This window comes from Ochotona curzoniae, unplaced genomic scaffold, assembly GCF_017591425.1.
Source record: "Ochotona curzoniae isolate NIBS_2020 unplaced genomic scaffold, NIBS_Ocur_1.0 contig_3622, whole genome shotgun sequence".
In the NCBI taxonomy this organism is placed as follows: Eukaryota; Metazoa; Chordata; class Mammalia; order Lagomorpha; family Ochotonidae; genus Ochotona; species Ochotona curzoniae.
Window position 1 is genome coordinate 446,704 of NW_024465926.1, and position 27,803 is coordinate 474,506.

The 27,803-nt window shown below is 58.4% G+C and overlaps 1 protein-coding gene across 1 annotated transcript; it reads right to left on the minus strand.

The window, feature by feature from the left end:
* Positions 1–139: 139 nt before the first annotated feature.
* ACSF3 (acyl-CoA synthetase family member 3) lies at positions 140–27,803 on the minus strand. The gene is made up of 10 exons (XM_040982222.1): positions 27,779–27,803; positions 22,548–23,212; positions 22,039–22,194; positions 19,938–20,092; positions 19,105–19,253; positions 15,421–15,530; positions 6,284–6,410; positions 2,822–2,956; positions 2,404–2,515; positions 140–313 (listed from the first exon to the last, which is right to left on the minus strand). Exons 2-10 carry the CDS (start codon positions 23,199–23,201, stop codon positions 196–198), a joined length of 1,716 nt encoding a protein of 571 aa, XP_040838156.1. The 5' UTR covers positions 23,202–23,212; positions 27,779–27,803; the 3' UTR covers positions 140–195.

A 27,803-nucleotide genomic window follows, 5' to 3' on the forward strand; every position in this document is an offset into this window, starting at 1 on the left:
GCAGCCTCTGGCATACCAACCACGCCCGTGTGGGCTGATGAAGGCAGCTGCTCCTGCCCCATCCATCTCTCAGGGAGCACCTGCCCAGCAGAGTCCAGCCGCGGGGCTGTGGGGCCGGGGGGCCGTGGGGCTGTGGGGCCTCGGGGCCGGGGGGCCGTGGGGACACCTCAGCGTCAGGCTGTGGTGCTGTCGTGCTCACGCGGGGTAGAAGCGTCTGAGCAGGGCTTTCTTGTCCACCTTGCCCATCTGGTTGCGCGGGATTTCCTCCACCAGCAGCAGCTCCGTGGGCACGGCGTACGGGGCCAGGACGTTCCTGTGGACACGAGGCGGCCCAGGCTGAGCATGGCGTGCTTGCACAACAGGACCCTCTCCCCAGTCCTGCCCCGGACAGCAGTCCTGGCTGCGGCCCCCAGCCCACCTGTGCAGCCGTGCTTCCTGGGAGCCTGGGACCCAGGAAGAGCACACAGGAGCAGCCCTGGTGGGAACCTCAGGATGGGGTGTCTGGCTCTTCCCTGAACAGGAAACAGGTGAAGCACCCCAGAAGGCAGGGGTCAGCTGCTGCCTGGACGTGCCTCCACAGACGACCTTTCGTAAAGAGGGCAAACTCAAGGTCCTTCCAGGTCATGCAACTTTGCAGCTCTTGCCCTGCAGACCCTGGCCAGTCCCAGCCCCAGGCCCGTGGGGAGGGGGCAGACAGAGGCTGTGGTCCCAGCCCCAGGCCCGTGGGGAGGGGGCAGACAGAGGCTGTGGTCCCAGCCCCAGGCCCGTGGGGAGGGGGCAGACAGAGGCTGCAGTATCCTGAACTCTAAGGAAGTCGACGGGCTTGATGCTGGAACATCTGTGAATTGTGTGGTCTGACACGCACACGGTTTCCTGTGCTGGGCCACCTTGGTCTGCGACCTGATCCCACATAGGTGCCAGTTTATGTCCCACCTGCCCTGGGACCTGGGGAAGTAGTAGAGGACGGTTCAAGTCCTTGGGACTCTGCACCCATGTACAGGACCCAGAGGAGGTTCCTGGCTCCGGATCGGTTCAGTTCTAGCCATTATGGCCATTTGGGGAGTGAACCAATCGGTGGAAGATTTTTTCTCTTTCTCTTTCCCTATGTAAATCTCCCTCATTAAAAAAAAAATAGGGCCCGGCAGCGTGGCCTAGCGGCTAAAGTCCTCGCCTTGAACGCCCCAGGATCCCATATGGGCATCGGTTCTAATCCCAGCAGCTCCACTTCCCATCCAGCTCCCTGCTTGTGGCCTGGGAAAGCAGTCAAGGACGGCCCAAAGCCTTGGGATCCTGCACCCGTGTGGGAGACCTGGAAGAAGTTCCTGGCTCCTGCCTCTGGATTGGCTCAGCACCGGCCATTGCGCTCACTTGGGGAGTGAATCATTGGACGGAAGATCTTCCTCTCTGTCTCTCCTCCTCTGTATATCTGACTTTCCAATAAATAAATAAATCTTAAAAAAAAAGTAGAGTATCATATCGATATTGAAGATACAATGCAGTATGCATCTCTACTTCCAAATCAAAGACGGACTCCTAATGAAGCTGTTAAATATATCTTGACAACAGGATGCTGGACGCTCGGCCCTTGTCCATCCCTACAATGGCAAGATGCACTTAAATACTGAATGATGGACTTGTATTTTCAAGGGATTATACAATTGTAGCGGGATGGGACAGGAACAAGGGAGATGTCCTGTTTATCCTGAGGTAGGAATTCACTGCTGTGCCCTGGGAAACCCAGCAGGCGTGGCACCTCTGGGTGCTGTCTCTTAGGCTGGTTTGGGCTCAGAGGATAGCGGGGTCAGCAGTGTCCGTTCTTCATGTTCTTACCGGGCTTCCCCTCATTTGAAAACTCATGACTACTTCCTGGTTAAGTTCCCAGACATTTCATCCCTGGGACCCCCGGTGGAACTGTGATGGCCCAGCACAGCTCAGCGGAGCCGCTGACCAGAAGTATGAACGTGGAGATTCCAGGAGCCCCCCCCGCCTGAGCTCGCCACAGGTGGACCCCTCCTGTCCAGTGTTGACCTGGACATGGCTTGGGGTTGGTCCTGCAGGGAGCTCCAGACACCATGGCTGGGAAGGTCCTGGGGGGTCTGCACAGGGGGGTGACAAGCCTGGGGAGGGTCTGCAGCCTGAGACAGAGGCCCACACAATGTGATGTGGAAGGTGAGAGGCCTTGGCCCTTCCCATGCTGGGCTGCACCACAGGGGCTCCAGGGCAGCCCACGGGGCCAGCACGAGAGGCTGCCTGTGTCCATCTGACTGGGCACACTCAGCGCCTGGTTCTCCCCGAGACTGACCCTGGGTCTCTGCAGATCTGCATTTCCTGGGGGCAAGGGGCAGAGACCTCGGCACCCCTTCCCAACCCCTCCCAATCCCATTCAGCCCTGCCCAGCCCCACCTGGCCCATTCCTTGAGCTCCCCGTGGGACAGTGTGTGTCCTTCTTGAAGGGCCACCACAGCTGTGACACGCTGGCCCCATGTCACGTCTGGAACTCCAATCACAGCCACATCTGAGGACAGAAGAACGGGTTGGAGATGTCTGGGATCCGCACACGTCTGAGCAGGCCCTGAGCACTTGGCTGAGGAAGGTCCTGCTCGCTGCCCTGGCAGAGCGGGTGTGTTGAGCAGAAAAGGACTCACACACATCAGGATCAGAGCTGTGGGCACCAGAGCTGTGGGCACCAGAGCCAGCTCTCAAAGCCAGACTGGTGGGCAGGAGCAGCAGCAGGTGTGCTTCTGCCAAGCTAAGGTAGGCCAGGTGAGCTGCCCACCATGAAGCCACAGGGGTAGGGCGTGCAGGGTGTGCAGGGGCTCACCTCTGATGCTGGGGTGGGCCAGCAGGTGCCGCTCCACCTCCAGGGCGCTGACCTTGTAGCCTCCGCTCTTGAGGATGTCCACCGAGGTACGGCCGCGGATCCAGTACCTGCCATCCTTAAACACTGCAGTGTCACCTGCACAGAGTGACCTGGTCACTGCCCCGTGACAGTCTTGAGAGCCCGGTGCCTGGACTGAGTCAGCAGGGGTCCACAGGGACCCACAACTCTCACAGTGATCAGAACCTATGGCGACCGACAGAACAGCATCTGGACACCCAGGACCAGCACGGGCGGAGCAGTCCCACAGCCAGATGCACACGAAGGCATCTATGGCTGCTAGGCTCGTGTTGGCTAACATGAGGGAGCCTGCTGGACTGGGGGAGGCCTGCACAGTCTTAGCAAAGTGGCGTCTGGGGGCTCAGTGGCGCCCTGGGAGGCTCATGGGGATGGGATGAGCATGCCCAGCAGACCTGGTGCAAGCTGACCCTGGCACAGGAGACACCCACAAACTCACAAGTCCTTAACCTGTAACCTTTGTTACTGCCCAAGATGTAAGCAGGAAAATGCTCACACAAGCGGGGGCCACACCCAGGCCTGAGTTCCATGGACACGTGCCTGGGCACAGAGCCTTGTGCCACAGCAGCTGGCCCTGGATGGGCACACAGAATGCCCAATAGCTCCTGGGACTGTGTGTGGATGGATCATCTGACGACATGCCCCCTCCCCATGACCCCACTGTGCTATTGGCTGCTGGCCCCGTCTCTGGGTCTATACCATCTCCCGCAACGGTGGCCATCAAGGGACAACGGCCGAGTCCCACAGCTGGGAGGGTACCGGGCTCCCAGGGTTACTGTCCACACTGGGCACGCTCTGGAGGGCGCAGGTAAATAGAGGGCAGAAAGTGGGTAAGGGGAACCAGGCTCCTTGCCACGAGGCCTTTGACAGCTCCCTGAAGGACCCCTGGGGCAAACTGTGCTTCAGGCAGGAGGTTAGCACACAGCGGGGTGGAGGACACAGGCACCCAGCCAACAGCCACACCTCAGACTGCAACCAGGCCCAGGTGTTCCAGGCAGTGGGGACAACTACAGTCAGCAGGCGGTCAGTCCTTCACGGCCGCACTCCGTCACCAGAGGGGCAGCAGGGGTGAGGTCAGACCCCTCACTCCGTCACCAGAGGGGCAGCAGGGGTGAAGTCAGACCCCTCACTCCATCACCAGAGGGGCAGCAGGGGTGAGGTTAGATCCCTCACTCCTGGTCACCAGAGGGGCAGCAGGGGTGAGGTCAGACCCCTCACTCTGTCACCAGAGGGGCAGCAGGGGTGAGGTCAGACCCCTCACTCTGTCACCAGAGGGGCAGCAGGGGTGAGGTCAGACCCCTCACTCTGTCACCAGAGGGGCAGCAGGGGTGAGGTCAGACCCCTCACTCTGTCACCAGAGGGGCAGCAGGGGTGAGGTCAGACCCCTCACTCCTGGTCACCAGAGGGGCAGCAGGGGCGGAGCTAACCCCTCCCTCACTCCTGGTTTGCTCCCTGCTCTGCCATGCTGTGGCCCCTGTCGCTTACTGCCCATGAAGACCCTCGCCCATGCCCCTTCCCCTCCTGTTTTTGTGGCCTCCGAGGGATCATCAGCATGTGTCCCTCTTTGCAACTGCAGATGGCTCTGGACACACCTACCGCACCAGACACGGCCGCCCCAACAGGGTTTGAGTGTCTGCTGTTAAAAAAACCCTGGAGTTTTATCTCTGATTGAAGAACCAACGGAGTCGGCCACACAGTGGCCCAGGTCCCACAAGGACTGCGGCATAGCTGCATCCCCCTGCACGGGGTTCACAGTCCAGTGGGGGCTGGGGGCTGCACAGGGCAGCCAGCCTCTAGTGTGGGGGTGAGCACACCTCCGGAACATGACACCCACGTCCTCTGCCCGCACAAACACCAGGGCATCAGCAAGACCTTCCTGTCTGAAGGGATGTGGCCACTTCCGACCCTGTTCTAGAATGAGCATGAGCGGGGAAGGTGAGGGGATCGCAGTGGGAACAAAGCACAGCAAGGCCAGCCCCATGGCTGCAGCAGGAAGACATCCCAGCTCTGCCTTCCTAGAGGGCAGCTCACGGGCAGCTGACACCCCACTTCCCGCGGTATGGGCTGCCAGCATGGCCATGGCACCCCAGCTCCCCGTGGTATGGGCTGCCAGCATGGCCATCGCCCAAGAGCAGAGCCCTGCAACTGGGAAGGTCCTGCACACCAGCCTGTCCTGTGACCTCACAGACCACACCAGCCTGCCCCTGTGACCTCACACAGCCTGCGCCTGTGACTTCACACAGCCTGCCCCGTGACCTCACACAGCCTGCCCCGTGACCTCACACAGACGCCCCCAGCCTGCCCCTGTGACCACTCCTAACATCACCTCTGTTCTCAATGTCTCCCCACTAACCCCACCGCCTACTGTAGTGTGCACAGTGGTGGCTGGGCTTCATTCAGGACCTGTCTGCTCATGAGTAACCTGTCAGGCACATGAAGGAAAGAGCCCTTCTCTTTGGGACATACAACCTGGGACTTTTACAGACTAACACGTCTCAGGACAGACACACAGTGAGTCAATCAGAAGAGTGTAAACAGAAGTGCATGGCCTCAGGCCTGGTGCGATAGCATAGTGGATAAAGTCCTCACCTTGCACGCACCAGGATCCCATGTGGGCGCCGGTTCTAATCCCGGCAGCCCCGCTTCCCATCCAACCCCCTGCCTGTGGCCTGGGAAAGCAGTCGAGGGTGGCCCAAAGCCTTGGGACTCTGCATCCGCATGGGAGACCCAGAAGAGCTCCTGGATCCTGGCTTCAGATTGGTTCAGCTCCAGCCATTGCAGTCACTCGGGGAGTGAATCATCAAATGGAAGATCTTCCTTTCTGCCTCTCCTCCTCTGTATATCCGCCTTTCCAATAAAAATAAATAAATCTTAAAAAAAAAAAAAAAAAAAAAGAATTGCATGGCCTCAGCAGCTGCAGGGCCTAGGGCTAGTGGCGCGGGAGGGGGTCCCAGGAGGAAGGGCCAGCTGTCTTCCTGGTCTGCTGTCCCCCAGGAGACCCTTGCTCCAACAGCAGATGAACCACTTCATGCAAGATGTCCAGTCCCAGGGTGACAGGGAGAAGGGCTGGGTGAGGGCAGGGTGCCCGGTGGTCATCTGCAGGCAGCAGGAGCCTGTTGGATAGCCAGCGAGTTCCCCCAAGGGGAGCCCACAGGGCCAGCACCTGGGTGCAGCCTTCCCAGGGACAAGGGCGCTAGCGCCCCCTGCAGAGGGCAAGGCAAGCCAAGTGGTACAGGGCCAGACCCTGGCCTCCACTCTCCCTCGCGTTTGGGAAACATTCTGGGGGCACTGGGCCCTGTGACCCCAGGTCATTCCTGCCCTGTGACCCCAGGTCATTCCCGCCCTGTGACCCCAGCTCATTCCAGGCCCTGTGGAGCTGCGACCCACCTGTCTTAAACCAGCCATCCGAGGTGAACGCACTTCTCGTTTCTTCCGGTTTGTTCCAGTATTCTTGAAACACGGAGGGTCCCCGGACCAGCAGCTCCCCTTCCTTCTCCTCAAAGCCAGGGGTCACCTGTGGAGTGGGAGCAGGGCAGGGTCGGGGCAGGTAAATCTCTGCTCCTGCTAGGCTGCCCAGCTGTGCAGCCTCAATGTGTACCCTAGCCGGGTGGGACACGCTAACCTGGCACCATGCTCCTGCCATCTCGGCAGGCCCCTGCCTCCCGGAGGATGACTCTGCTTAGAATGCCCAATCCCACAGGTGCTCCAGGTGAAAGAAGACAGGAGCCACAGGAGCAAGTGGGTGGCCAGACGTTGGGCGACCCCAGCAAGCCTTGGGCGCGGGGGCGTGAGGACTGCTCCCCCAGTCATGTCCCCGTGAACGGGCTGGACTTCCTGCAGCGCCAGAACAGAGGGCCATGGACCAGAGTAGGCAAGGCCACTGGTCACTGCACAAGGGCAAGAACAACTGAACCTGGGCCTTGCCCTGTAAGGCCTTCCCACTGCCCACCAGATTTGGGGGGAACACTCATCCTCTCATTGCGAGGAGTCAGGGACCTTTGAAACCACCAAACTGCAGCTCAACAATCTGATACTGGGAAAGAAAATAGAGTCACCCTGGGTCATGGAGCCCCTGGGTGGTGATGACCCCACCTGCAGTCCTGGATGGCAGGCAGGCCCCTGAGGCTAGAGGCTCAGCTGGGACGTCCCAGGAGTCCCTACAGCCATCCACCAAGTGTTCATGCTCTAGGTGAACTGGCCAGGGCTGGCACACTAGTGGGATGGGTACACGTGGCAAGACAAGAGCTTAAGCAGGAACCAACGCTTGGGAGGGGTGTGGCACAGTTGGTGCAGACAGCCGCTTCTTGGACACGGGCCCCCATTTTGGAGTCCCACCTTTGCTGCCTATGCAGTGTCCCTGCTCATGCCCCTGAGACGCAAGGGTGAAGAAGTGTGCCAATCCAGCCGCCCAGATGGGAGACCCGACCGAGATCCTGGCTCCTGGCTCCTAGCAGGCACTTGAGAAATGAACCAGTGGACGGAAGAGCCAGGTCTGTCACAGGCTCTGCTGCTCTGACTTTCAAATAAATATAATAAGAAAGTCCAAGACGGGGAGCGCCTGCTGTGAAGGCTCAATTAGCTAAACCTTGTCTTGCGAGAGCTGGGATCCCATATGGCACCGGTTTGTGTCCTGGCTGCTCCACTTCCCATCCAGCTCCCTGCTTGCAGCTTGGGAAAGCAGCAGAGGACAGCCCAAAGCCTTGGGACTCTGTATTGTGTAGGAGACCAGGAAGAGCTCCTGGCTCCTTGCTTCAGATCTGCTCAGCTCTGGCCATCGTGACCATTTGGGGAGTGAACCAGTAGATGGAAGATCCTTTTCTTTGCCTCTCCTTCTCTCTGCAAATCTGCCTTTCCAATAAAAAATTTTTTTAAATCTTAATAAATAAATAAAAAAGGCAGGGAGAGACAGAGAGGGATCAACCTTCTATTCCCCAAACGGCTGTAACAGCCAGACTGAGCCAATCTGAAGCCAGCAGCTCCGTCCTGGTCTCCCACGTGGGTGTCATTGTGTAACGCTTTCCCAGCTGAACTGGCAGTGGAGCAGCCAGGATGTACACTGGTACCTAGACGGAATACTGGCATCCCAGGTGACAGCTTAATGCACTGTGCTACAATACAGGCTGCCAGACTTTTAAAGAAGTTCATTAAAAAACAAACCCAACAATGAAGTGGATGCCACTGAAGGCAGCCAGAAATAGCAGGTTTAATTGGCCAACTAATTAACGTGGCTAACATTAAAACGTCAACTTTATTGATGCCTGACACCACAACTAACACATCAGAACACATGAGTGCACTGGGCAGGTGAGTGGCCAGGGGGCGCCACTCAGCACGATGTGCCCGACCCAGTGCAGGCTCAGCCACTGGGCGGCCTGTGAGCAGTGGACCACTAAGCACACAAGTGGAAGGCATGAGACAGAGTCCAGTGGGACTTCGCACGAGCTTTGTGAACAGAGGTCAGAGTACGCAGGTGGAACACAACACGGAGAAGCAGAACGCAAACAGAGGACAGCTGAGGCAGGGCAGTGCTGGCCAGGCCACAAGGCAACCTGGCCCTGTGTGGCAGGCCCGGGCAGTGCATGGGGCAGCCTGGCCCTGTGTAATAGACCAGGGCAGTGCATGGGGCAGCCTGGCCCTGTGTGGCAAGCCCTGGTGGCGCATGGGGTGGCCTGGTCCTGTATGGCAGGCCCGGGCAGTGCTGGCCAGGCCACGGGGCAGTGGACGGAAGGCCCTGGTCAGGCCACGAGGCAGCATGGCCCTGTGTGGCAGGCCCAGGTGGCGCACAGGGCAGCCTGGCCCCTGGCAGGACAGCTCAGGTCAGCCCCTGTGGTAGTGTGTCCTGACAGGACAGCCCCAGTTGGTGCAGCAGAGTGGCCTCCGTGTGACAGTACCAGGCCCTGCCCAGCTCCACTATGAGGCCAACGACAGTAGGAAACGTCCAGTACGGTGCAGCAGCTCGTGTAGTTCGTGTCCCTCAGCTGCTTTGGGGCGCCACCCCATCAAGCACCAGGCATGGTGACACACCGGGGCTCCCAGTACGGAAGGCAACAGCTGACCCTCAGGTTCCACCCTGAACCCTGCCCCCTGCAGGCATTAGGGTAGGGCCTTGCTGGAAGGTTCCAGATTTGTCCACACTTGTTCCTTGAGCACACTCTCTCGCTTCACCATCAGTCACTCCTGCCTGAAGTCCTTCTGGCAGCAGAGCCCAGACCCTGGAGCCATGACCTGGAGAGCATAAGCAGGTACACGGAACAGGAACGCCAGCGGGCTCAGCACCCACACCTGTGGGACACCTGGGCCACCCAGCAGGGGACCACCTCGCTGAAGAGTGAGCTTCTGACATGTTCTCCAGGAACAAAGACAAAGCAACATAAACAACTGGAGAACTCGAAGCTAGTAGATCTGGGGTAAGACAATTTTCACAGGGCCCGGCGGCGTGGCCTAGCGGCTAAAGTCTTCGCCTTGAACGCCCCAGGATCCCATATGGGCGCCGGTTCTAATTTACCCAGCAGCTCCACTTCCCATCCAGCTCCCTGCTTGTGGCCTGGGAAAGCAGTCGAGGACAGCCCAAAGCCTTGGGATCCTGCACCCATGTGGGAGACCTGGAAGAAGTTCCTGGATCCTGGCTTCGGATTGGGATAGCATTTTTTTTTTAAGGATTTATTCATTTTTACTACAAAGTCAGATATACAGAGAGGAAGAGAGACAGAGAGGAAGATCTTCCACCTGATGATTCACTCCCCAAGTGAGCCGCAACGGCTGGTTCTGCACCAATCCAAAGCTGGGAACCAGGAACTTCTTCCGGGTCTCCCACACGGGTGCAGGGTCCCAAAGTTCTGGGCCATCCTCAACTGCTTTCCCAGGCCACAAGCAGGGAGCTGGATGGGAACTTGGGCCTCCGGGATTAGAACCAGCGCCCATTATGGGAACCCGGGGCGTTCAAGGTGAGGACTTTAGCCGCTAGGCCACGCCGCCGGGCCCTGTATATCTGACTTTCTAATAAAAATAAAATAAATCTTAAAAAAAAAGACAATTTCCATAAAATGTCCACCAGACAGAAAGGAAATGGTGCAGAATCAACTGGTAACAATAGAAACAGACAAAGCAGCTGCAGCAACAGCCAACATCTGGAGCACTGGCTGAGGACACTGCCACCAGGCTGCCTGCCTTCTCTGACCCCTGGAACAGCGCACAGCCTGACTACACACGCAGACTAAGCAGCTTCCTCACAGCAGGTGTGGCCTTGCCTGGGGTCAGACGCCAGCACCAGGGACTGAGAAAGTAACTTCTGAGTGCTGAGTTCCCAGACAACAGAGAGCAAACTACACACACACACATGCACACACACACAGGAAGTCATGAAGCTCACAGGCCCCTCCCTCACACACAGTCATGGAGACATTGGGTCCTGGGTAACATACAGAGTCACATGGCTCATGAGGTCCTGGGTCACACACACACACACACACACACACACCTCATGGGGTCTTGGATCTTTCTCTCTCTCTCTCTCTCACACACACACACACAGAGCCACACAGAACATGGAAGATTACGCATAGATTATAAAAATTTTTGCAGCAAAAATTAACTGAACTCTCCATGCCATTTATCCATGAGCTTTAAAAAATTCTCTGATGCGGGCCCGGCGCGGTGGCGCAGTGGTTAAGGTCCTCGCCTTGCATGCCTGGGATCCCATATGGGCGCCGGACCTAATCCCGGCAGCCCCGCTTCCCTTCCAGCTCCCTGCCTGTGGCCTGGGAAAGCAGTCGAGGACGGCCCAAGGCTTTGGGACCCTGCACCCGCGTGGGAGACCCGGAAGAGGCTCCTGGCTTCGGACCAGCATAGCATCGGCCTTTGCGCTCACTTGGGGAGTGAATCATCGGACGGAAGATCTTCCTCTCTGTCTCTCCTCTCTGTATATCCGCCTTTCCAATAAAAAAATAATAATAATAAAAATAAATCTTAAAAAAAAAAGGTAAAAAAAAAATTCTCAGATGAGGCCCAGCAGTGTGGCCTAGCAATTAAAGTCTTCACCTTGAACACACTGGGATCCCATCAGCTGCTGGTTCTAATCCTGGCAGCTTCACTTCCCATCTAGCTCCTTGTCTGTGGCCTAGGAAAGCAGTTGAGGACAGCACAAAACCTTGGGACCCTGTACCCGTGTGGGAAACCTGAAGGAAGTTCCTGGCTCCTGGCTTCGGATCAGCATAGCACTGAACGTTGCGGTTATTTGGCGAGTGAATCAATACACGGAAGATCTTCCTCTCTGTCTCTATTCCTCTCCATATATCTGACTTTGTAATAAAAACAAATAAATCTTAAAAATTTCTCTGATGAGTCAAAACCTCAATGGCTACAGGTGAGAGGGGCCTCCTTGGACAGCCCACAGCCAGGCCATGGCCTGTACCCACCCAGAGCTCCATGGCCAGCTCTGAGGACAAGCAGCAGCTGCCCACTGTCCAAAGGGCAGGTGCCTGGGCACTACACTAGAGGAGCCAGCACACACGTCAATGCTTTCAGTGCATCCCCAGCAACATAAAGCCATTCATGAGAAGACTGAATAGTACCTTCCACGTTAACTCCACAGGACCCGATCATGTGTATTTACTGCTCAACATGCCAATGACACGAGGCAGGAAGAGCGAGCGGGAACAGAGGGTTCAGGCGGAGAATCCTGCGCTGTCCTTGGGGAACAGCCCCAGACACAGGGGTCCCCCGGGACACAGTTCACTGCACAAGAGAGCTTCAGAATATGTCAGATGAGGTGGGAGATGGGCGGGAGGGCCTACACACACTAGACAGGACCTAGAGTGCTGTGGCAGAGGTAGCTTGCTGCAACAATGGCCATAATTTATCCCGAGGTGTGGAAGAGCTGCCTTGACCTAAGAAATTGAGCCTACCCACGTCAGTGCTGGGCCCATCACACGGAGCAGTCCTCAGACACCGGGCTTACCATGCTGGCACAGCCCTACTGCTGTTTCCCAAGGAACCTCGCGCAGCAGCCTCGCCCTGCCAGCTCCTGCCTGAAGCCACAGGGACAGAGCGGCTAGTGTACTCACTGAATGTTCAGAAGGAGCTCCATCCAGCTCGGCCATGGCAGGTGGGAGGACAGGAGAGTGCAGAAACAGTCTCGCAAAAGTCAAGACCCTTTCAACCCACGCCAGCACTGTCCATCCCCATCGACGTGTGAGCATGAGCCCCCCCCAGCAGGTCTTGTGGGGTCTCGAGGGCAGCAGGTCCGGTGCTCTGCTTGCCAGGGAACTGCAGCAGCCAGGACCCCAAGGCCGGCTCCGGATGGGCCGTGGGCTCCGGGCAGCGCCCACCTCCAGCAGATGGCGTTGTCATCACAGACGACAGCCCTGTGTGGAGGACACTCACCCAGACCCAGGCAGGCCTCAACAAAGAAGTCTACAACCTGACAACAAAGGCTTCTCCCAGGGACCCCCGCCCCACTCAGCCTGTGCCAGGTCAGCGGCTTCCCGGGCCATCTTTACTGAGCCAAGTTCCTTCCACGCCCCAGTGGTTGGTAGTGTTAGAACTCAATCTTCCCCAGGGCTTTTCTGCATCTTCTGTCTGGAGGAGGCCACACAGAACACGCAGGCAAAACCGGCCATGGGTGCGGGGGGCTCGGCTCTGTTGGGACAGCCATGCTTCTTTCTAGAACTGGCTGTGGTGCAACTGCCCGAGTCTTGGAAGATCAGAGAGGACCCAGAGCCAGGGCCAGACTCCATGTCTCCATGTCCTGAAGAAAGCCTGGATGAGTCGGCATGGGTCACAGGGCCCAGCCCCAAGCCCGGGGGGAGGTCACGCAGCCAACACTCAGGGCCCCACCTCCTCGCTGGCCCTCCTCAGAGAAGGGAGACAACAGCCGTGCCCTCTGCCTTGCCCATCACCTGTGGGCACGGTGCTGCCGTTCCAGCCCAGCCTCCAGGGCCCCCCGAGTACGCTGCGAGCCAGGTGCCGCAGCTGACGACACAGTGACAGATGGCTGTGGGGGAGGGGCAGCAAGGAGCAGGCCTGCTGTACGCTGTGACAGCTTGCGTGTGGACACACAGCGGGACACAGCGAGGAAATGAAAACAGAGAAGTGGTTCCCGGGCCGCCTGCCGGCCACCCACTCAGCCCACACGCACAGGCCCTGCACAAAGGCCAGACCCGAGCGCTGCCGTGCAGCTGTGCGGCCACTTAGCTGCTGGAAGGCCCATTGTCACTGGCAGGCGGCTGGCTCTCATGCAAGTGAGCAATTCAAAAATAAAACAAGTCGACAGACACACCACCTGCTGCAGTGGCAAGGTTTGCAGGAAGAGCTGGCTGGGAAGCCACTGCTCACAGAGGAGGAAGTTGGCAGCCAGGAAGGCCTCCCATGAGACTCAGGGATTCCTGCAAAGCAGCAGACTTCATACCTTGCCCTGAAACATGCGCCCCAGGACGGCCGGCCACTGGCAGCCGTGGCCAGAGCAAGTACGAGACGTGGGTGCTGCTGTGCAAGGAGCCGCCGTGAGCACCCAGCGTGTACTGTGAGGGTGCTGGGCTCCAGCCCCTTCCTGTCAGGGCGGGCACAGGGGCGCATTGCGTGTCACCCACACAGCTCCTCCCTCTGTGGCTGCCCGGAAGCCAGCACCATGGCAGTGAGGCCCCAGGGCTCACAAGCTGCCCAGGGCAGGGTGGGGCTCTCAAGGAGGGTCTGAGAATCGCAGCCAAGCACGCCTTGGGCAGAAGGGACAAGTCCGAGCCTGGGGAGTAAGGGTCTGGCCTGAGAATAGCACGGCAATGCCAAGCCCACGGCCAGGGGCAGTGTCACTCCTCTTAGTGTATGTTGAGAGTGGGAAGGGCCAGGCAGCCATGGCAAGCACCCACCTGGCTCCGGTTCCGATGTAACCAGGCGGACTGAAGATGGGCCCCCAGAGAGGCGTTGGGGAGTGTGCACAGAGTCTGTGCTGGCCACAGCTGGCATGGCTGGGAGCAGTCAGCACTGGACTGTCCAGGAGTACCCCCAGGGGTGTGCACACAGGCCCTGAGTCAGGAAGAGATAGGGGCCCTGTACAGGCTGGGGAGCCAGGCCTGCAGTGTCTCCTGGGCACACCAAGCCCCTCTTGACATTGAACCCTGAGCTCTGGGGGCTGAATCTTCCTGAGTGAAGACCTTCATGATACAATGATACACATTAGGGGCACATGCACACTGCATACCAGGAACACACACCATGCACAAGCATGGCTCCTTCCTCCCTGCCTGTCCCATGGGCTCCTAGAGAGGTGCTGGCACTGTAGGCAGCCCCACAGGTAAGCAGATAACCACCTGGGCATGCCCAAGAACTAGTGCCAGCAGGCCCAGGTGCCCCCACCTGGATGTCTGAGCAAGGGCTCGCCTTTCGAGAGACAACAGTGTGTCCAGGCCTAAGCAGCAGCAGCCCCAACTGCCCAGGTGCTTGCAGCTGGGTTTGCATGTCTTTCCTCCGCAGCACAGTGACAGGGAGGATGCTGTGCAGATGTGGCCAGGGGGCAGGGCCATGACAGGTGCCAGGGCTTGGTAGAAGTGCTCCCCACCCTTGTTCTGGCATCAGGGCCATACCCAGCAGAACTGTGCCAGGGGAGCACGGGTACCCAGGGTTTCTCCCACCTCTGTGGATCCAGCATGTGGGGCAGAGACCCCTCGGGCAGAGGTGGTCCTGACAACTGGGGGAGGCGGTCAGGTTGAGACACAAGGTGTGGTCAACAGCTCAGGGACAGAAGGGACCAGAGCCAGGCAAGAAGGTGGGGGAGACAGCAGGTAGTCAGGTGCCCAGCAACACACAGGAGGAGCCACTGTTAGCAAAGCTGTCCCGGCACTCCGTCAGGGACCTCAAGGGCTTTAGGAGCTTCAGCAGCACCTAGCAGGGAGGACCCCAGGGAACAACAGTGTTGGGCTGGTGCCACAGCTCAGTGGCTAAATCCTCGCTGTGTACATGCCAGGATGCCATATGCATGCCAGTTTGTGTCTTGGCTGTTCCACTTTCCTTCCAGCTCCCTGCTTGAGGCTTGGGAAAGCAGTCGAGGATGGCCCAAGGCCTTAGGACCCTGCACCCATGTGGGAGACCCAGAAGAAGCTCCTGGCTCCAGGCTTCAAATCGGCTCAGCTTGGGTTGTTGCAACCACTTAGACGTGCCGGCTGTGGCACAGCAGGTGGTGCTGGCCCTCAGCCCACAGATAGGCAGGCAGGAGGCCTCCTGAGTGCACACCTGTGCGGACATTGTGTCTCCGTCCCAGGACACTCTGGACTTCAGGCCCAGGGAGTATCGACAGCCACCAGGTCAGCGGGACACAGAATGGAGGCCAGGGTCCCGCCAGGCCTGGCCCACAGTAGCTCTGCTGTCCATGCCCGCTTCTCCCTCAGGGAGGCCAGGAGACTTGCCCACAGACACGGCCCCGGGGAGGATGCAGGCCAAGCCCCTGGCAACAGGGCAGCGTTATATGACTCCTCTCTGCCAGCACACAGGGCAGTGCCCGTGGAACGAGCCCAGCAGCATCCCTACCCACAGCATACCTGGGTCTGCCGCTCATCCCCCTGTGCGTGGACGGCGTGGGGTCGGCCCTCCTGTGGGCTCTCTGAAACAATGCGCACCTCCACTCCAGGCAGCGGGGTCCCCACCGAGCCTGCACAGGACAGCCAGGGCAAAGAGGCGGGCGTCAGGGAGAACGCCACAACACAGCCCAGCGCTAGGACTCAGGAGGGAGCACATGAGGTGGGCGTAGGCAGGGTCGCATGGGTGCCAGTCTCACTGGCACACGCACTCCCCGTGATGAGCAGCCCAACAAGGTGGGCTCTCACGGGCAGTGGGGTCCCCAGGGCTGATGGAAAGTGTCCTGTGCTGCAGCTCATGCATGAGACTCTACGCTTTGCTCAGCCTGGAGGGGTGGGGCCCAGGTGGTAGGCCCATGCAGAGTGCTCTGCCCGGCTCTGCCCACAGCTCTGGTTCATGGGTGGTCAGGGCCAGCACAAACATGACCATAGTACGGCTGAGGGCACTGTCCCCCGCCCAGCAGCTCTAGCTGGGATGCTCACTGCGCATGCGCATGGGCCTGGGGGTCCTGGCCCTGGTGTCTGTCCCAGAGTGCACGTCTTCAAGGACAGTGGCCCAGGGGATGGGCTCCAGACATCACTCAGCCCAGCAAGGGCTCCACTCCAGGCATGCCTGCGAAGCTGCTCACCCACCACCCCCTCTGGCTCCTAATTACACAAAGAGATGGAATCCACACTACAGCCACCTGCTTCGACCTGCAGTTCTGGTGTCTGACACGCATGCCACATTATCATCTTATCAAACACCAGGTACCTAGAGCTGTCCCCACCGCCACTGACCTCCCCTGGCACTGCCCAAGGCCCACAGCCATCCCTCAGTCACTCACTTCCTCCCCTCTGGCCTCCCTAGCATGCCCCTATGCCCCCAGTCCTTCTTTTCCACCCCCATGGCCACATGCTGTGGCGTCCTCCTTGGTGGCTTGCTTCCTGCCCACCCTGGCCCACCCTGGCCCACCCTGTGTCCTCTGCCCCTGCTGGGCCAGCAGCCTGGATTGCCTCTAGCTGTTCAATCCCGGCCCAAGCCCTCTACCCAGACGGCGCTGCCTCCTGCTGCCCAGGCCTGCAGGCTCAGCCACACTTCCAGGCCTCAGGGCACAAGGGGACATGGTGATGATGAGAGCTTGGACCCAGGGCAGCCACCAGAGGATGGCCAACATGGACAGCCATGCAGGTGGCAAGCAGCAAGCAGGAGACATGCGCTGTCTCTCCTCCACAGGGCTCTCTTGGCTGCTGGCCCTTCCCAGACAAGCCACGTCAGCCTCTGGCTCTGTGCCAGAGAAGGGAACAGGCCAGCGTCCAGCTGCTGCAGCCACCTGCAGTGTACGACTCTGAGCCGACCCCGCCCTGTGTGGCACACAGGCTGGCCTGGCCTTGCACATCCTCTTCAGCTGACAGAGTCTCAGAGGCCTGGGTGACAGAGGGGCTGCTCAGAAATGGCTCTCAGGCTGGGGGTCCAAGCAGGCAGAAGACACAGCCTAAATGTATGTCCAGGCCCTCAGCTGGGTGCAGCTGGGTACAGTAAGTTAAGCTGCCCCCGGCATGCCGGCATTCTACAGCAGCTCTGGCTTATGTCCCGGCTGCTCCATTTCCCACCTTGCTCCCTGCTAACAGACTCTTACGGCAGTGGAGGCTGCCTCTACTTGGTGCACCGACATGGGAAACCTGGGAGGGGTAAACCAGTAGGGCTTTGTGTAACCCTCTCTTCTCCTTCACCTTTTCAAAGACTCTTTTTTTTTTTTATTGGAAAGGCAGATATACAGAGAGGAAGAGATACAGACAGAAAAATATTCCATCTGCTGGTTCACTGTCCAAGTGGCCCAATGGCCAGAGCTGAGCGGATCCAAAGCCAGGAGCCAGGAGCTTCTTCCAGGTCTCCCACATGGGTACAGGGTCCCAAGGCTTTGGGCCGTCCTCGACTGCTTTCCCAGGCCACAAGCACCGAGTTGTATGGGAAGTGAAGCTGCCCAGACACAAACCGGTGCCATATGGGATCCCAGTGCACATAAGGTGAGGATTGGGCCATTGGACCATCATGCTGGGCCCAACCCTGACTTCCTTCCTTCCTTTCTCTTTCTCTCTCTTTTTAAAAAGATTTATTATTTTTATTAGAAAGGCAAATTTACAGAGAGAAGGAGGGATAAAGATCTTTCATACATTGGTCACTCCCCAAGTGGTCACAACAACTAGAGCCGATTCGAAGCCAGGAGCCTCTTCCAGGTCTCCCAAGCGGGTGCAGGGTCCCAAGGCTTTGGGCCGTCCTGTGCTTTCCCAGGCACAGGCAGGAAGTTGGATTGGAAGTGGAGCAGGTGGGATATGAAGTGGGGGTGCCCATATGGGATACGGGAGCATGTATGGCAAGGACTTTAGACACTAGGCTGCCACGTTGGGCCCTTGACTTTCAAATAAGTAAATATATCTTACTTTAAAAGAAAGAATGGTTATTTATTTCAAGGGCAGAGTGACACAGAGACTGAGTGGGCTCTTCTAGCCCAGCTCCTTCCCAAACAGACTGCACAGTCGCAGCCAGGCCACGGCCAGGAGGCAGCAGCACCACCCAGGTCCACACATGGGAGCAGGGACTGAGGCATCCTGCTATCTTTGGGTTGCCACCCGAAGGCTTGCCGCAGTACACACCACAGCACACAGCGCAACAACGTGTACACAGCACACAACACCTGAACACAGCACACAGCACACACCACCTGTACACAGCACACACCACCTGTACACAGTACACAGCACACACCACCTGTGCACAGTACACACCACCTGTACACAGCACACACCACCTGTACACAGCACACACCACCTGTACACAGTACATACCACCTGTACACAGTACACAACACCTGTACACAGTACATACCACCTGTACACAGCACACACCACCTGTACACAGCACACACCACCTGTACACAGCACACACCACCTGTACACAGCACACACCACCTGTACATAGTACATACCACCTGTACACAGCACACACCACCTGTATACAGCACAGAGTACACACCACCTGTACACAGTACACACCACCTGTACACAGCACACAGTACACACCACCTGTACACAGTACACACCACAGCACACAGCGCAACAACGTGTACACAGCACACAACACCTGAACACAGCACACAGCACACACCACCTGTACACAGCACACACCACCTGTACACAGCACACACCACCTGTACACAGTACACACCACCTGTACACAGCACAGAGTACACACCACCTGTACACAGTACACACCACCTGTACACAGCACACAGTACACACCACCTGTACACAGTACACACCACCTGTACACAGCACACACCACCTGTACACAGCACAGAGTACACACCACCTGTACACAGTACACACCACACACCACCTGTACACAGTACACACCACCTGTACACAGCGCACACCACCTGTACACAGCACACACCACCTGTGCACAGCACACAGTACACACCACCTGTACATAGCCATCCCCCACCTGCTGTTCCCGCTCTGTCTGATGAAGCTTTCACGGGTCCATCCTGTCAGGAACAGGCCTCACCAGCTCCGTGCCCTGTGCCATCACAGGAAAGCATCCCCTGCCTGGTCTGGGCCAGGGAAAGCAGGATACAGAGAGCACATGAAGCTATGGCTGGTACATACCTGGTATGCGACCGTCCATGGCCAGTGGGTTGGACAGGGCCATGCCGATCTCAGTCATGCCATAGCGCTCCAACAAGGTGTGGCCCGTGACGTGTCTCCACTTCTCCAGCACAGGGATGGGCAGAGCGGCAGAGCCAGACACCATCAGCCTGTGGCACACACGAGACCCCATGTGATCACCGTGTAAACATTATCTGGGAGAACCCGTGGGGCTCCCCAGGAACAGATGTTTCCAGGGTTTGGGGGCTCCCTGAAGTGGCCCCAATGCCATGTGCAGATTGTGCAGGAGGTGCAGCCACCCTGAGACACCGACAGCTGGTGCAGGGCATGTTTCCCACAGCTGATGCTCTCTCCTTCTGCCCTGCTGTCTCCCTCCTGTTGGGCCTGGCTCAGGTCAGCAGGAGGAGCTGCTCCAAGGGAGTCTGCATCCCACGAGGGAGCGAGTCAATGGCCCAGGGCGCCATCCCAGCCTGCATGCCCCTCAGAGTGGGTTTCAGCCCATCCAGGGCCGCTGTACCACATGCTTGCCCACTTGCTGGCCAGAGGGAGCCAAGGGTTCTCAGGAGACAGCGCACCTTATGCCACTGAAAGGCAGGGAGATAGGCGGCCAGTGAGAGGAGCCCTCGTCCAGTAGGCTGGGCACTATGACAGCTGAGGGGAGAGGCAAATGACACATGTCCAGGGGACACAGGGCAGAGGGGCCTCCTGGCTCATCCTCATTCAGTGACCCTCCCTTGGTGGACAGAGGGGTCAGGTGGGCACATGGCAGGTACATCACACACACACACACACACACTGTGAGGACCCCCAGGCAGAAGTGGGCCCCGCTCTACCTGATGCTATCCTTGCACACGGCACGCACAAAGTCGCGGACATGCGGCTGGGTGAAGTGTGTGTCATAGTAATCCAGCAGCTTGCTGTAGATGGTGGGCACAGCCATGAACACTGTGATCCTCGGGGCCTCAGCACCCAAGAACTGCTCCCAGACCTACAAGGAGGAGCCTGCATGAGCCACTGCGGGCACAACTGACCACACACTGCCCCCAGCAGAGCTTCCTCTCCATAATCCTTCACGGGACAAAGGGGACCAGGGCCTGGGAGGGGGAGCAGGCAGAGGGAGAAAGGCATCCATTTATTGTGCCCAGGGGAGGGGCCCAAGGCCCGGCAGGACAGCTAACACTGAAGCCCTGAGAGATGGACATGAGCAACAATGCAGCCCATGCTGTCCTGCCTCTCAGGGTCATAGCAGTGAGCACAGAGGCAGGGGTGAGTCCAGAGGTAGATCGCAGGGACAGCCCCAGGACAGAGCAGGACAGAGCAGCACAGAGCAGGATGGACCAGGACAGAGCAGGACAGAGCAGCACAGAGCAGCACAGAGCAGGATGGACCAGGACAGAGCAGCACAGAGCAGCACAGAGCAGCACAGAGCAGGATGGACCAGGACAGAGCAGGACAGAGCAGGACAGACCAGGACAGAGCAGGACGGACCAGGACAGATCAGGACGGACCAGGACAGAGCAGGACGGACCAGGACAGAGCAGGACAGAGCAGGGCAAAGCAGGACAGAGCAGGGCAAAGCAGGACAGACCAGGACAGAGCAGGACAGAGCAGGACGGACCAGGACAGAGCAGGACAGAGCAGGACGGACCAGGACAGAGCAGGATGGACCAGGACAGAGCAGCACAGAGCAGGATGGACCAGGACAGAGCAGCACAGAGCAGGACGGACCAGGACAGAGCAGGACGGACCAGGACAGAGCAGGACAGAGCAGGGCAAAGCAGGACAGACTAGGACAGACCAGGATGGACCAAGACAGACCAGGACAGACCAAGATGGACCAGGACGGACCAGGACAGACCAGGACAGACCCACACAGACCCTAGAGCAGCTGTTGGGTCTGGAGAGAACATCGGATCCTGTCCACCCACGTGATGGAAAAAAGCTTGTCCTCCAGCGGGACCTTTGTCCTGAAGGATGCAAACACTTAAGACAATAGGCGCCAGGGTCCGTGCCCACAGCCCTCTGTGCCCCAGTTACTGCAGGGTGCAGGTTAAAACCTTCCACACGCACACAAGCTGTCTTTGTGGCATGACCTAGGGCGGCAGGGAGAGGAACGGCATGCAGCTCCCGCTGGTCACGCCACCCTCGGTCCCTTCTGCGGCCCGCGAACTGTTGTCACACAGTGCTCACCCGCTACAGTGCACATGGACACCAAGCCCCTGCCAGGGCACTTGGCCCATGCCTGGATGCACACTGGAATTCTGGAAGGACACGACAACATTAGGTGCTTGAGTGGCCACAGAGGACAGGTAGGCTGGGTCAGACCACACTGTCTTCCTGCCAGCAAGGAAGCACAGAGCCAGTTCTGCAAGGTCCCTTGGGGATGACATCACCCACGCGCTCTGCCGGTCCCTCTGTGATGACATCACCCACACGCTCTGATGGTCCCTCTTGGATTACGTCACCCACACGCGCTCTGCCAGTCCGTCAGAGATGACATCACCCACACACGCTCTGTGATGACATCATTCACCACGCTCTACCTGTTGTCCATGGGAAGAGCAGTCAGTTGGACAGGCGTCCAGCTGTGCATGCTGGACGAGGTGGGAGCTGGTGCCACAGCTGAGCAACAGCCCCTGTGTGGCAGGGACTCTGTGGCAGAAACTGATCGGGGTCTTAGAGTGGAGATCCCCCAGTTCTAAACAATGGGGTGGGGTAGGAGGACAGGCCCACAGCAGCAGAGCCACCCTTGGAATGGCAGCTGTACCCAGCAGCTGGCAGGGGTATGCAGCCTTCAAGAGCCGCTGACAAATGGACATGAGCACCACCAAGACAGACTGGGAGCACAACGTGGGCCACTGGGATCCACGTGCCTATGACCAACGTCACACGGGCCAGGCCAGAGAGACGCGTGCCAGGGCCTGCTGAACTCACCTGCTGGGCGCTGAAGTCGGGCAGCATCACACAGGTGGCTCCCACCCACAGTGGGCAGAGCAGCTTGTTGACCACCCCATGCATGTGGTGCAGCGGGAGGACGTGCAGGAGGACGTCGTCTCTAGTCCAGGCCCACGAGCGCACCAGGCCGCTTACCTGCAACGCAGAGCAGGGACCCATTCCAGCTTCCTGTGACCCCTAAACAGGGCCCCATCACTGCTCCTGCCCATAAGAACTGTGCAAGTGCAGGCACTGTGCCACCCCTGGAGATGCAGCTGGTGTCTGAGGGACCCCACCCACCAGCCCTTACACTTAGGAGCTTCGTCCTACCCCTGACCTGGCCCACATCCTAGGCCTCACTGTCAGCCCCATTATGTAGGACCTAGTGGGCCATGCAGTCTTGAATGACCCCCACAGAACAGGAACGGACACGCCAGCCCAGCAAGTGGCTATGAGAGACACCAGGACCCATGAGAGCGAGAAGGTGTGCCAAGCCCACCAAGATTCACCATGGCCTGGAGGTTGCCGTGGGTGAGGAGAACACCCTTGGGTCTCCCGGTGGTCCCGCTGGTGTACATGATCATGGCGCCACGGTGTCTCCACTCCCGTGCCTGCACCTGCTCCTCTGCCATCCCGTCTGCTATCCCAGTGTGCATGGAGCCCAAGACGGGCAGCAGCGGGATCCCCAGCTTCCTGGCCACCGGGCTCAGGAGCTCCATGTGCTCTGGGCCAGCCACCACCACAGAGCTCTGGGAGTCCTGGATGTAGTATTCCAGCTGGGCCGCAGGGTGCTTCCGGTAGAGTGGGACAGCGATGCCACCACTCATCCATGAGGCCCACTGAGCTACCACGTAGGAGGCATCGTTGGAGCAGAGAAAGGACACACGCTCTTCCCGTAGGTCCTGGCTGCCGCGGAGTCTGCACAGCTCCTGGGACAGCTGCAGGCTGCGGCGGTACAGGTCTCCGTAGGTGTGGCGGCCGTGCTGGTCCACCAAGGCAGTTCTGTCCCTGAAGAGCAGTACTCGTGTGAACACGGGGGCTGTCCTGTCTGTAGGGCTCCCTGGGGCCACGTGTGTCACAGGAGCTGGTCGGCAGGAGGTCAGCACACACAGCAAGCGTCGGGAGAGTAGTGTCCCATAGGGCAACATTGTGCTGGCAAACATCCCTGAGTGGCCTGGGGCCTAAGGAAGGACACAGGAGTTAGTGGCCTCATGGTCTTGTCCCGGCAGGCTTCAGTGCAAAACTTAAAACCCCTTCCAGGGAGGAGCAGCAACACACTCAGAGGCTGCCAGCTGACGCACGGATCCCCTCTGAGCTCCAGTCTGAGTCCTGGCTGCTCCATGTCTGATCTAGTTCCTCGTTGGGGGCCCAAGTGCTTGGGCTCTTGTGACCATGTGGGGGACCTGGATGCGGCTCCTGCCTCCACTCTGACCATTGCAGCCACTTGGGGAGTGGACCCACAGATCTGACTCCCTCTCTGTCTTCATTTCAAATAAAATAAACAAATCTTCAAAAACGACAACAAAACTTCCAGGGGTCAGCGTCTGTGGCACAGCCTGTTAACACACCACTTGTGAGGTGGCCTAGAGACCTGGCTGCACAACTTCTGGCCCAGCTCCCTGCTGATGCACCTGAGAAGGGAACGGTACGTGTCCCAGGGGTGAGGGTCCTGCCATCCAGCGGGCAGGCACAAGGAGAGCCCAGGGCAGCCCACAGCTGGCTATTGTGGCCACTTGAGGAGTGACCCAGCAGTTGGAAGAGCTCTCTCCCTTCCCCAGCTCCCTCTCTGTCACTCTGTAAATCTTGAACCAAAACACCTTTCCAGGGCCCAGCGCATGGTTCAACTGGCTCGTTCAACATCTCCAAGTGCCACTATCCCATGTGGGCACCGGTTCATGCCCTGACTGCTCCAATTCCCATCCAGCTTTTTGGTTATAGCCTGAGAAAGCAGTGGAAGATGGCCCAAGATATGCAAACCACATGTAGGACCAGGAAGGAGCTCCTGGCTCCTGGCTTTGGATCAGCTCAGTAAGCCTGTGGATGGAAGATCTTTCTCATAAGTCTTCATTCCAACATGAGCTGGAACTGGGTGTGGACCAAGCCGGGCCTGGCTATGACACCTGCTGGCAAATGCTGAGGTGAAGCGGCCCATGCCAGATTGGGTGGCAGCACCCATGAGTCCACATGAGACGGGGAAGGGGCCCAAGCCCGGTACATAGGCAGCACAGGCTTCCCAGCTGGGCCACTGCACCCACTGGTAAGCATGAAAACTGGGACTTGGGGCAGATCTGGCTGCACAGGGCTAAAACACATGTTGGCTTGCATGTGGGCTGGATTGGGAGGAGAACCAGGCTGGGCTAATTGACTGTACCCACTAGTGCAGCCAAGAGAGAACCAGGCTGACCTAACTGATTATACACACTGGGGCAGGCATGAGAGCCAGGCTGAGCTAACCAATTGTATCCACTGGTGCAGGCATGAGTCAGAGTAATTGTGGCTGGCTGGGCTCTGCCACAGCAGCAGCTGGCAAGTGCTAGGACTGGGGGCAAGTCCTGTGAAATAGACTGCAGAACCATCTGGAACCATCTGTGGGCTGGCTAGTGGAGTCAGTGAGGTTGAGCTAGGCTCCAAAGCCCATTGACGTGTATGAGAGCTGAATGGGATGTGGGACAGATTGAACCAGTCTGCTGCACATACTGGCAAGCAAAGGAATCAGGGCTGGGGGCAGGCCTGCTGGGAGTTATTGGGGGTTTCTTCGGGCTGCAGTTCCCACTGGTGTACATGAGGGCCGAGTGTGTAGTGGGCTGGGTTGGGCTAGGCCGCAGCATCCATTGGTTTGCATAAGAGATGGGGTTACAGACGGAAATGACCTAGCAACTGCAACTACCAGTGTGTGCATAGGCAGATGTGGGTGACCAACCGAGCCAGACCTCACACTCTCAAGCACACACAAGAGTCAAGCCTGGGATCACCTCAGATGAAGCTTTTTTGGGAACCTCTCCCCCAACTGAACCGCTGGATTCAGCACTCCAGGACTGCAGGATCTGTGGTCTGACCATGGAGTGCATGTGTCAGAGCTGGGCCTCCTCAGTGGCTCAGACAGAGCAGTGGACAGCATGCCCACATGCACATGGGGGACATGGCAGTCCATTGGAGCCGGCACAGGACATCTAGTATCATAGCAGAGGATGGAGGGAAGAGCAAATTGGACAAGTCCCCCAGCCAAGCGTTGGCACCAAATATCTGAGCGAACGCAGACTCTGAGGTGGACTGTGTCAGCCAATGGACCTTGGAAGGATTTCCTCATCCTTGGAGCGATGAAATGCCTAGTATTTCAGAGCTACGGCAACCACGTGAGCAGTACTCTCGGAGCATGCTCCACATCAGGGACCCTGGCAGGACGCGATATGGCTGCCCCCACCCCCAGGTGCTGAGGCGGTTGGGAGGCTGGTGCAGGGTCCCTCTTCTTTCACCATTCCCCAAGATACAGGAAGAAGAAGAAAATTTGGAAACAATGGTTTCACCCACTTTCCCCTAGTCCTCAACCCCTCCCACCCTGATCAACTATATATAAACATCAAAAATAAAAATAAAATTCTAAACTTTCAACTAATAAGATGAAGCTGAACTTGGAATCACAGGCTAACATCTCCAAGCACAACTGCAAGTCCTGGCAGAAGTCCAGAAGTCCAGCTGCTGGGCTTCCCAGCCCCTCGCAGCAGATGCAGGATCCTAACGCAACAACCCAAGCACTGGCACAAACCAGGGAAAACCAAGAAGCACCAAATTGACATAACAATCCAAAGTAAACTCAGATGAAACTTTTACATGCCTTAGGCTTGTCTGAACTACTCAGAGGAATGCCCAGGGCAACCAGTACACAGCATGACTGCAGGCCATCCGGCTGGTTAGTCCTACACCCGGCCTGTCCCCACGTGCCTGCCTTCCTGTGCCTACCCCAAGTTCCTGTCCCCACACTCCTGTCCCCCACGTTCCAGCCACCAAGTGCCTGTGCCCCAGGTTCCATGCCACAGGCCCTTGGGAATTGATGGTTCAAGGCAGTGGGATTAACAAGGCTCCAAGGAGAGCAGGTAGGTTGGTCTTTGGAGCACAGCTGGAGTGACAGCAGTCACAGCCTATCAGAATCCAAGCTCAGCAGGAGGCCACAGGAACAAAGACCAGAACTGCCCAGCAAAGCCCCAGTGGAAGGCCCGAAGCAGTGGGCCCACTGCACTCTCTTCAGGGTTTGTCAGGTGGGTCAACTTGGCAGCTGCTGAGGCCCCGCCTGACCCTCCCTGCCATGCTGCTGCAGGGACGCCCCTCTAAGGTGAGGACATGGTCCCACCAACCTGTGGCTTCTGGGCACCTCCTGTAGGTGGGGTGCAGCTGCTGTCTGCGTGACCTTTACCCCAGCTGCCTCGCCCTGGCTTAGTGCGAGGACTGCTGACCAAGCAGGGATACCCAGGGAGCCTGTCGAGCACTACAGAACAAAGCCAAGCCATGGGCATGGGCACCAAGCAGGCAAGCCGATTCTGCCCCAACAGCAAATCTCCTGACAGCCCACAAGGCACTGCAAGGGGTCCAGCTGCACCGACAGTGCCAGCTCCCCCATCAGAGCACTGGCCCAAGTCCTCACGCTCCTCCTCTGACCCAGTGCTCTGCTTGTGGCCTGGGAGGGCAGGAGAGCTAGGCCCAAGTCCCTGGGCCCACGCACCCATGTGGGCAACACTGATGGAGCTTCTGGCTTCAGTCTGTCCCAGCCCTGACCACTGTAGCCATGCAGGGAATGAACTAGCAGACAAAGACCTCTTTCTTTGTGTCTCCTTCTGCCCTTTAACTGTCTTGCAAATAAATGAAACAAATATTTTAAACCCAGTAACCCTGTCTTTCTTCCTCAAAAAACATAAGCATAAAACAACGGGAATGGTCAGCCAGCACCCCCAGGGGCACTGTGATAGGCCCCTGCGCTTCGCTGGAGGCAGCCGCTTCTACCCAGGGACCAGACCCCCGCTTGTGGAGGCTGTCACCGTGACTCCCGGCCAGGCCGCATGGTCCGCCTGTGATGATGCTAAGAACCAGGTGCGTGTACGACTGTCCACGAGAAGACGCAACGTGCACTGCGCTGAGGCCTGGAGGTGTCACCACGGCCCCCTGGGTGCCCAGAAGCAGAGGACAGCTCCCAGGTCCCTGGTGTGTCCCACCAGGCACTGCTTGCTGTTTCCAGGGGACCTGGTACAACAAAGGAGGCGAGCCTTGACTTGCTCTCAGTGAGGGATGCCAGGAAGGAGTGGGGTCAACCTACCCACTAAGAGTGGGCACCCTTGTGACAACCATCATGTCAGATCCTCCCTACCCCACAGGCCCCTCGCCACCCCCATTCTCACAACCTCCCTTGTCAGCAACCCCTAACTATCCACATGGCACCCACCCCAGTGACAAGAACTGGCTTGGGAACCAGGAACCAGGCATGCGGGCGTCAGAAGAGGGGATATCGGGGAGGGAACCTCAGGGTTGGGGGCATCAGCGTGGGGGTGTCAGGGTTAGGAGACGTCAGGGGAGGGGCGTCAGAAGAGAGGGTGTGGGGGAGGGGACCTCAGGGGAAGGACGTCGTCAGGGTGAGGGGGTGTCAGGGTTGGCTCGGCAGGGTTGGGGGCGTCGGGGAAGGCCCCGCGGTCGGCAGCCGCCCTCCCGCCCCGGGCCCCGCAGGCTCGGCGTTCTCCCGCCCGGATCGCAGGAGGACCTCCAGTTCTACCTGGACCACGAGG

What these genes read in the sequence shown, in the direction of transcription:
- ACSF3 (XM_040982222.1), bottom strand. Translation starts at nt 23,201, where the DNA reads ATGTTTGCCAGCACAATGTTGCCCTATGGGACACTACTCTCCCGACGC. An exon ending in CCGACTTCAGCGCCCAGCAG is followed by an intron (nt 20,093 to 22,038) that starts GTGAGTTCAGCA and finishes TCCTCCTTGTAG; the next exon opens with GTCTGGGAGCAGTTCTTGGG. An exon ending in GGATGGCTGGTTTAAGACAG is followed by an intron (nt 2,957 to 6,283) that starts GTGGGTCGCAGC and finishes CACTCTGTGCAG; the next exon opens with GTGACACTGCAGTGTTTAAG.